The 10,110-nt window shown below is 42.7% G+C and overlaps 2 protein-coding genes across 2 annotated transcripts; one reads left to right on the forward strand and one right to left on the reverse strand.

Moving 5' to 3' along the window:
* The first annotated feature begins 5,433 nt into the window (after positions 1-5,433).
* LOC145933497 (uncharacterized) lies at positions 5,434-6,009 on the forward strand. Its single transcript, XM_083033231.1, has one exon. The coding sequence runs from the start codon at positions 5,434-5,436 to the stop codon at positions 6,007-6,009; it is 576 nt and encodes a 191-aa protein (XP_082889357.1).
* A 2,139-nt stretch (positions 6,010-8,148) lies between these two features.
* LOC145934260 (uncharacterized) lies at positions 8,149-9,264 on the reverse strand. Its single transcript, XM_083034626.1, has one exon. It carries the CDS (start codon positions 9,262-9,264, stop codon positions 8,149-8,151), a length of 1,116 nt encoding a protein of 371 aa, XP_082890752.1.
* Between the last annotated feature and the right edge of the window lie 846 nt (positions 9,265-10,110).

Consider the following 10,110-nt stretch of genomic DNA (forward strand, 5'->3'; position numbering starts at 1 on the left):
GTTTTATATTTATAATAAATTAAAAATTTGAAAAAACAAAAGTAAAATTCACTGTTTCTATTTTCAGTATAAGACGCAGCCTCCACTCTACTACCTCACCAGTCATCGCTGCAGTCACTGTAACCACCTCCATCGCCCGGCCACCTCAGCTGTCGTTGCCGCTAGCATTTTTTTTTAAATTTTATATTTTATATTAATTTTTATTCATATATTTTCATTTTTATTTTATATTTTCTTTTATCCATTCAATTTCATACTTATATCTTTGATATTGAGAGCCGATAAAAATATTCTTAATTTTCTTTTATATTAATTTATATTTACATTTTATTGTATTCTTTTATATTCTTTTATATTATATCTATTTTTAAATTTTACATGCTTTTATATTTTTAATCACACACACACACACACACACACACACACACATTTTATGAATAAAAATTATTATTTATAGAAAAATATTCTCTCTTGCGAACACCTCACGCTCTCCTAAGCGCTACCTCTCTCGCAGTCCCTAACCTCGCGCTATCTCTCTTTCATATACCTCGCCGCAACATCTCTCTCCTTCACGTTCGCCTCGCGCTATCTCTATCTTCTCTCGCGCTACCTCTCTCGCGGTCCCTAGCATCACGTTCCCCTTCCCCGCATGACGTTATCCCCCGCAAGGACCGCAACAAGCTTCGTATGAGAGCTAGGGAACTGTTTACGGGTGGGAAAGAGTGCGGATTGGAAATGCGTGCAAAGAAATTACATCATAATTTAAACTTAAAATCTCTTTATTCTTCTCTCTTTTACATTTTTTTTTTCATGCATATTATGGAGTAAAAACTAAAGCTACCAGCTCGCAATCGATGAGCTGATGCTTAGTGAAGGCGTCGCTAGCGCGTATTATATTTGGTACTTTTTTATTATCCGTTACATTAGACGCGATATTTGAAAATTGTGTAAATTTAACATCGACTGTCTCGGTAATTTTAACCAATCGATCAAAAGATACATCAATGCATGGATCGAGATCGAACATACGGTGTAACGTCGATTCGATCATCATCATGCATACATTTGAAGATTCGAGACTTATGGGTTTGACGTTGTTAATCGTATGAACTCGCATTGTTAGCGGTCCAACGCTTATAAAACTGTGGACATCATTAGAGTCATTCCGAAGAAAATTTTAAAGTATCATCGAATATGAAATTCTTATGTTTTTATTCCATATATTCCTACAATTTTTGAAGATCTTACATTGAAAATTATTGTACGGAATTCACAAATTTGACATAATAACTTTATAAAAGCGTATTTATTTCGTTCTTAAATCGGATTTTTTTTTTTATGCAAAGAATAATATTATAAAATCGTAACTCCCCTTACTAATCTTGATCATTAGTAGGAATACAAGGAGAGTTCTAACTCAGGTCCTCCGAGGGTGGCGCGGGGCGGGGGGGTTCTCCGGGGCGAGGGAGTATGACGTAACGCGGGGCGGGGGGGATCTCGTAGGCGAGGGGGATGACGTCACGCGGGAGCGGGGGCGCTTATCGCTGTGCGGGAGACGCTTATCGCGTATTGTTTTTCATAAACAAAACAGCGTATTGTATTACTTTGACTTATCTAACATGTTATTATAAACAAAACACCGCAAAGTGAGCGCCGATATTCAGCCGCCCTCGCGGTACTTCCCCTCCCCTCCCCCATAAGGGACGCGCTTTGGCGGTACTTCCGCCCTCCCCCCCCTGCTCATAAGGCTGCGACGTTTCTTCCTCATTGTTTAGGAAGAATTCTTTTGCGATAATTTTGCCGACATTCGGCCGCTCTCGCGGTACCTCCCCCTCCCCCTCCTCCATCTGAGGGGATCTTGGGAGGTCGCGCTTATCGCAATAAACACGTCGGGACACGTGTTTTTTTTTCGCGGTAAAAGACCATGTTGCATTACGCGCCGATATTCAGCAGCCTTTGCGGTACCTTTCCCTAAGCGGGATTCTTTCTCATTGTTTAGGAAGCGCCGATGTCCGGCCGCTTGAATTTTTATAAACAAAAATGAGCGCCGATGTCCGGCCGCTCTGTGTCAAAAGCGATAACGCGATGAAGGGAGATCACCTTTCTGATATGTAATTAAACAATCCGTTAATCATGAAGAGGGGAAGAAATGATTAGACGAAATATAATAAGGACTGCTGCCACTTCAAACCATAGTACGTAATTTGCAAGCGCACAGATACGTCGGTCGAAAAAAAGTATAGCGGGTGCAAGTGCTCTATAGAACGTGATTTTAAAAAGTGTGGAAAAATGGAAAACATCGAGCAGACTGAACGCGACCTGTTGGAGCGGTCCCATCAAATCGCCACCTTGGGCGAGTATTTTGAATGGGCGCTGCGCTGCGAGGAATTTATCAAACTGCTCGAAGAAAACAGCCGTGTCAAGCGTCCGCGACTCTCCATTGGATATAGACAATCTTTGGTTGCTAGAATCGCGCGACTCGAGGGTGCAAAAACTCGATTGCAGAGACAGTTTATATCCAGTGGTGGTAATTACAGTGGCGACAATAACGCGGGAAGACTCGTTTGGCGAGAGATCGATACCGCGTTTGAAAATCGTATACTGACCGGTGCGGTGATTAACGCAGTATATATCGAACCGCGACAATTTTTGGAAAATGCTAGTAGTGTAGTACTCGAGCAAGTGCAAGACGTTATAAAAATACACAACTGTGTAAAAGTAAATACTGTGTTCAACGGTGAGTTTGTAACAGGTGATAAGCGCGCCAACAAAAGTATTAATACGAGAAATTATGAACTTTTTCGCACGTCCGATTTACGCGAGTGGTATGAGCGGCACGTCATCGAAACCACATTGACGTCTCTCGAAGAGTTTCAGGAACGTGATAGCGAATGGGCATTGTCACGAATCCTCGATCTTACGGTCAACGTCAACAAGTGCAATCTTATGCGCGCGGGATGCCATATTAAATTACCGCGAGAAATTATGGCGAAGAGAGCGATAATTAATGTGCAATCTAAAGACAATGCATGTTTCGCGTGGTCAGTGGTGGCCGCTCTGTACCCCACAGAAAGAAATGTGGAACGAGAATCTTCATATCCGCACTATACGACGGTGTTAAATTTACAAAACATTGAGTTTCCGATGACGTTGAATCAAATAAAAAAGTTTGAACATGTAAACGATATCTCAATCAACGTCTACGGTATCGAGAGGAAGAAGGAACTATCAATTCTTCCGATACGACTCGCCGATCAGAAAAAAGAAAAACATGTGAATTTGCTGTACGTGGAGGAGGAGGACGACAACGTTGGACATTTCGCGTATATCAAAAATCTATCTCGCCTCGTAAGCTCGCAACTGAGCAAACACAATGATCAAAAATATATCTGTGATCGGTACGTATATTTATTGCAAATTATATATAATTGTAAATAAAATTGTAATTTTTTTTTTCACAGATGCTTGCATTATTTCGGATCAGAGGACAAGTTGCAGGCACATACGGTAGACTGTGAAGAAATGAATGACTGCGGTTACCAAGCGATAAAGATAAGTGGCTCGGCTTCAACAACTACAACAGAAAAGAGCGGCTTCCATTCATGGTGTATGCCGACTTGGAGTGTGTGCTGAGGAAGACATCGGAACACGTGTCATACGATCAACATCACGAGGTATTTAGCGTTGGGTACTATGTGCAATGCTCGTACGATGAAACATTATCCACATACCGATCTTATCGCGGTGCCGATTGTGTCGCGTGGTTCGCCAACAAACTCGAGGAATTAGCGCATCGCATAAAGGGTATTTTATCTGATAATGTCCCCATGATAAATTTAACATCAGACGAGTGGGAAAAATTTCAAAGCGCCACGCAATGTCACATTTGTGAAAAACCGTTTGCGCCGGACGATAATCGAGTACGCGATCATTGTCATCTAACTGGGCGATACAGGGGTCCCGCACACTCAAACTGTAATCTAAATTACAAAGACTCTTATGTCATTCCTGTAGTTTTCCACAATCTATCCGGTTATAACGCACATTTTATCATAAAAGAAATAGCTACCGCATATGAAGGACGTGTAAATGTGCTTCCAATAACAAAAGAAAAATACATTTCATTTACAAAGATTGTCAATAGTACCGACGACGACGACAAAGATCGGAAAGCTTGCATAAAATTACGATTCATCGATTCATACAAATTTCTCAGTGCTAGTCTTGACAAATTAGCATCTTTTCTCGATAAGAATAAGTTAAAAATTTTACATTTCAATTTTTCCGCATTATCCACTCACAATTTCGAATTATTGACGCGAAAAGATGTCTTTCCGTACGAGTACATTGACTGCGTGGACAAGCTGCAGGACACGCGTTTACCGCCGCGCGAATCGTTTTATAGTTCCTTGATCGGTGACACTGTATCCGAGAGCGATTACACGCACGCTGAGAACGTCTGGAATCGATTCTCCCTTCGAACTCTAGGCGATTTGTACTTAAAAACTGATGTCTTGTTATTAGCAGATATTTTTGAAAATTTCCGCGACACGCATCGCGAGTTATGGACTCGACCCTGCGTATTATTATACTCTTCCCGGGTATACATGGGACGCAATGCTAAAACATACAAATATTACGTTTGAATTGCTTACCGATATCGACATGGTTATGTTTATTGAACGGGGTATACGCGGTGGTCTAAGTCAATGCTCCAACAGATACGCGCATGCTAATAACAAGTACATGCAGTCATATGATCCATCGAAACCATCGTCGTACCTTATGTACTTCGATGTAAATAATTTGTATGGATGGGCAATGTGTCAACCATTGCCTTATGCCGATTTTCGATGGGTCGAAGACGTTTCAAACTTTGACGTTAATGCGATCGCTCCGGATTCGCTCACAGGTTATATTCTCGAGGTTGATCTAGAGTACACACAAAATGAACACAACACACACATTGACCTACCGTTCTGTCCGACGCGCGACAAGCCGCCCGGCAAGCGGGAAGATAAGCTCCTCGCGACGCTATATGACAAGAAGCGTTACGTCATACATTATCGCAACCTGCAGCAGTGCACACGTCACGGTCTTCGTATCGTAAAGATACATCGCGTATTACAATTTACTCAATCTGCATGGCTCCGCGATTACATCGAACTCAATACAAAATTTAGAACACAAGCGAAAAATGATTTTGAAAAAAATTTGTACAAATTGATGAACAACGCGGTATTCGGCAAAACTATGGAAAACGTTCGAAATCATGTAGATGTAAAATTATTGACAAAGTGGGACGGACGATACGGTGCGGAAGCGATGATCGCGAAACCAAATTTCCATAGCAGGAGCGTCTTTTCGGAAAATTTAATCGCCGTCGAATTACGTAAACTAGAAGTAAAATTTAACAAACCAATCTATGTTGGTATGTGTATACTCGATATGTCGAAAGTGTGTCTGTATGAATTTCACTACGAGTACATGTCACCGCTCTATCGTGAAAGATGCCGGATAATGTACACCGACACCGACAGTTTAATATATTACATTGAGTGCGACGATGTGTACGAGAACATGAAACGCGATATCGCTAGATTCGATACGAGCGATTATCCAATTGACAACGCGTACGGTATAGCGCATGCAAACAAAAAGGTGCCAGGCTTGATGAAAGACGAGAATAACGGCCCGATAATGTCCGAATTCGTCGGGCTTAGAGCAAAAATGTACGCGGTGAGGGTGGACGGCAAAAAAGACACTAAAAAAGCAAAAGGTGTCAAAAGTAATGTCGTCGCGCGTAGTATAACATTCGACGATTATACGCGGTGCCTGAATGACGAGATTGAAATGACACGTCAGCAGTCATGTATTAGATCGAAATTGCATGAAGTGTATACCATCCGCGAGACAAAAATTGCTCTAAGTCCGTACGACGATAAGCGGTATATTATACCTGATTCGACCGACACATTACCATGGGGACATTACCAGATACCCTTATAAAATATAATGTTGTATAATGTGTGTGTGTATGATATATTGTTATGTAACATATGTGTAATATATTGTAACGATTAAAGGAAAGGTTGTATTAATAAAGATTTTGTATTTCATATATTTCATGTATATTTTATATATTTTATACGTTGCACACATTATATTTTTCTTAAAATAAATAGTCTATATGAATTAAATCACATTGTCCTTATGTATCCAAGAATTGTGTGAATTGTCAAATCCCAGCCATTTCACGTAAACCTCGTCACCCCTCCTGCGCAGTACTTTCTCCACAAGATACACGTCCGGATAATTCGCGCGATGCAACTCATACTCGTAAAACGCTCCAGCGACAGATGTTTTGCGATAGTCCTCGAGTAGATAGCTTACGGGATTAGTACGCTGCACTTTAACAATCTTAAAAACCTCCGTCGTCCAATTTGGCGTGTAACCCTTCTCGAAAAGTTTCTTGTACTTGCTAACGCGTACCGAGTCACCTACTTTGAATTTCGCCGGAGCGGCAATCTTTATGTTACTATATACCGTTTTTAAAAGTTTATCAGCGATCGCGGGGGTGACGTCGGCGGGTCGCATGCCGATTGTTCGGTGCTTGCGCGCGTTGTAATCCGATACGAGTCGCGGCAACGCGTCGATCCACTTGTAAGTTCCATTCAGCGTAAACATCTTCCACATGTCGTTCTTCACTGTACGATTGAATCGCTCGACGACCGATGCCTTCATTACCGAATATGTAGAATAATGATTGATGTTATGTTTCCGTATAAGCCGTTGCACATCAGCGTTGTAAAATTCCTTCCCCATATCAGTTTGCATGTTTTTCGGGCATCTCTTGCTATCTCGAATTATTTCGGCGATAGCGTCAGCCGTCTCGCTTCCACCTTTACTCTTGAGTGGTACTGCCACGTACTGCGTACTTGCTCAACACATCGATGATGGTGAGTATGTAGTGATAACCTTTGTTGAAACGAGAGTACGAACGCATCTCGACGATGTCGACTTGCCACAGATCATCATATCCTCGCACTATGACATGTCTTCGGGGAAAATTTTTTCTCGCCGGCGCGTGCAGTTCGTTCACCAACTGCCGTCTCTCCAAACTGTTGTTTCATCGCTTCGTCGGTTTTTTTTCCCGATCGTCGTTTACTGCTGCTTGTTTTATCGCTCATTTCCGTTACTGAGCCGTTCGTAGCCGTTCTTGACCCGTTCCTGAGCCGTTCGTAGCCGTTCTTGAGCCGTTCGTAGTCGTTCTTGACTCGTTCTTGAGCCGTTCGTAGCCGTTCTTGACCCGTTCTTGAGCCGTTCGTAGTCGTTCTTGACCCGTTCTTGACCCGTTCGTAGCCGTTCTTGACCCGTTCTTGAGCCGTTCATAGCCGTTCTTGCGTTGTTTACTTTCGTTCTTGACCCATTCGAAAATCGTTCTTGATTCGTTCGCAGCCTTGTTCACAGTCGTTTCTAACCCGTTCGTATCCGTTCCTGACCCGTTCGCAATCGTTCCTGACCCGTTCGCAGCCGTTCCTGAGTTGATAATAGCCTTGTATGTAGCCTTTAATGACTTGTTCGTAGCCTCGTTCGCAACCCTGCTTGAGTTGTTCGTACCCTCGTTCGCAGCTGTTGCTAGGCCGTTCACTACCACTGCCACTCATTGTAGTTAGATAGCAGTTCGATAATCCTTCGTAGATGTTTGATAACCGTTCGATAGCCGCTCCTAACCCGTTCACTGCTGCTCATTCAGGTTGATAGTCGTTTTTGAGTTAACATTAGCCGCACGTTGAAGTTCGTTTATCGCAGTCTGTACTGCTCGCACGTCCTTCTCGAACGAAGCTTCTCATCTGATTCTTTCTGTTGATTCATCAATCTTTTAACGCAGGATTCCACATACAGTTTGTTGACAGCATCAGTGTCAGCTTCAGGTTGCGCTACACGACGAATCTTGAGCGATCTTGCATCATAGTCTGTAGCGATACGACACAGAGCGTTTCCGCGCACGTAACTTCTCACCAATCTATCCCAATGATCGCTTGTGCCAGTTGCATCATTTCTCCGTTCGAATAATCCAAATTTGTTGATAGGCATTTTTCGATGCGAATGACGCCGATCGACTGATTAATTTTGCCGAGACCCCGTTTAATTTATAATAATGCCTGCTTCGCGAAGTTCTTCGATGATCGACAGGATCTCGTTGTCGTGAGCGTTGTGGCCAGCTCGGCGCGAAGCATCGAGCAATCGTACCCGATCCACTAGCTCGTTGGGGTCGTCCCAGTGCACGTAATCGATTTTATTGTCGGTTAGCGTCATCGCTTGAGGCATGAATACACTCTTTCCAGATTTTTTCTTTTCAATTGACATCAACGGTGCGATTATTTGTTTGTATTTGTATCCCCTGTTGCTCTGTAATTGACCTTGCGCATCATATTTGCGTTTATGCGCGTTCGTCGCCAATAATATGCTCTTGTATTTTTGCATATCGTCTTCCGTGTAAATAACATCATCGGGAATCCTCTTGAAGACTAACTCGTATAATCCAGGTGTACCAATGTACTTTACTTTGTCTATAATTATAGAATCATATTTATCCATGTCAAATCGTTTGTTACCGAGCAACATTCCATCCTTTTCGAAATAGACACCATATACGTGATCGATCTCGTTTTTTTTATCGCCACCGAGGAGAGCGCCCATGTATTTTTGTCCCAGTGGTCCGAAGTGCTCTCGCAACATTTCTTGACCTTCCGACGTTTGTAACGTGTTTCGAACGGATGTTTCAAGTGAATTGCTTGTGGTTTCGAAAACATTTTCGTTTGCGAGTGATTCGGGTATTGTAAATGGTAGGATTCTCGTTGTCGCGGACTGTGTAGAGGTGGACGGTGTAGAGCTTATCGGTGGTTCATCCAGTAAAAATCCGTCCGATGTACGTGGTGTCGATGAGCGATTTGTGTTTGGTCGTTTTCTCTTTTTCGGTGTCGCATCTTCCTCCTCCTCCTCGTACCGCTTAACAGCGGGTAACGTTTTAATTTTCACGTCAGCTTTACTCTCAGGTTCGTATTTCACTGCGATCGAGCTCGCGTTGTCGACAATCTTTTGTAGTGGTTCGATAATAGGTTTAAAGTGAGTCTTGACTGCGATATCGTCATCGATCTTACCAGTCTTTAAAGCACGATGTTTCTTACGGATCGATTCGCTCGTTTTCACAATTTCCTTCGCAATCTTTTCACGCTCGCGAATGTTATGGTTATCAGCCATGTCTGCAGAGTGCTCGCGTTTCACTCTTCTCGACAGAATATCGGCAGCGACTAATCGTTTTGCGGTATCGCAAACTCGTTAAATCCTTTTCTCTATCGCCCGTTTGTAAGCAAGCTGTCCTTGTCTATCACTAGGAATCCATACTTTTGTTGCCAACAAATACGACATAATTTACTAAAATCTTCGTACGACATGTCGGTATTCACATGATCGTTTTACACGTGTTTCAAGTTGGTACCGTCCTGTTTAAACAAGATCAGTAAGTTCGCGTTGTCGCGTATAAGATGTTTTGGTATTCTCGCGTACGTCTGACAGAGATAGAAGCAATCAACTTTCGAGTGGCGTCCCATTGAAAAGTACTCTCTTATCGTATCTTGCTTGTCACACGCCACGTCATCAAAGATGAAAATCGAGTTTGGACATGCCTCGCTCGATGGAATGACGTCACTGTTATTGGAGAATGTAAAGTAGCCGATTTCTTCGATCGACGTCAACACATTCTCTAGATACCGATATTTCGGCTGTTGCAGTGACTTTGAGTACACGTATACGTTTTCGAAGCAAACACCGTGCAGGCTTTCTATCAAACTAATCAAGACGTTAGTTTTACCGCAATTCGAGGGGCCGCATACGATCGCGCGTATAGTAGTCGGCAACATCGTACCATGTCTGCGCATCTCCGCGTTGTCCCCCACCGAGCGTAATCTGTCGCAATTCGTCACGCGTATCGTCAAAGGTTGTCGCACGAATCTCATTTTCCCACTTCCCGATTGAATCAAACGCTTGCCTATTTATAGCTGCGCGGAACCACGAATCGCTCAGTAACGAAAAAATGTTTGTTCTGCT

This window comes from Prenolepis imparis, unplaced genomic scaffold (genome assembly GCF_030444845.1).
Source record: "Prenolepis imparis isolate NDT839.2.m4 unplaced genomic scaffold, iyPreImpa1.0 SCAF_3, whole genome shotgun sequence".
Taxonomy (NCBI): Eukaryota; Metazoa; Arthropoda; class Insecta; order Hymenoptera; family Formicidae; genus Prenolepis; species Prenolepis imparis.

Bases quoted from the DNA above. Each gene is read 5' to 3' on its own strand.
- LOC145933497 (XM_083033231.1), top strand. From the start codon at position 5,434: ATGTGTATACTCGATATGTCGAAAGTGTGTCTGTATGAATTTCACTAC.
- LOC145934260 (XM_083034626.1), bottom strand. From the start codon at position 9,264: ATGGCTGATAACCATAACATTCGCGAGCGTGAAAAGATTGCGAAGGAA.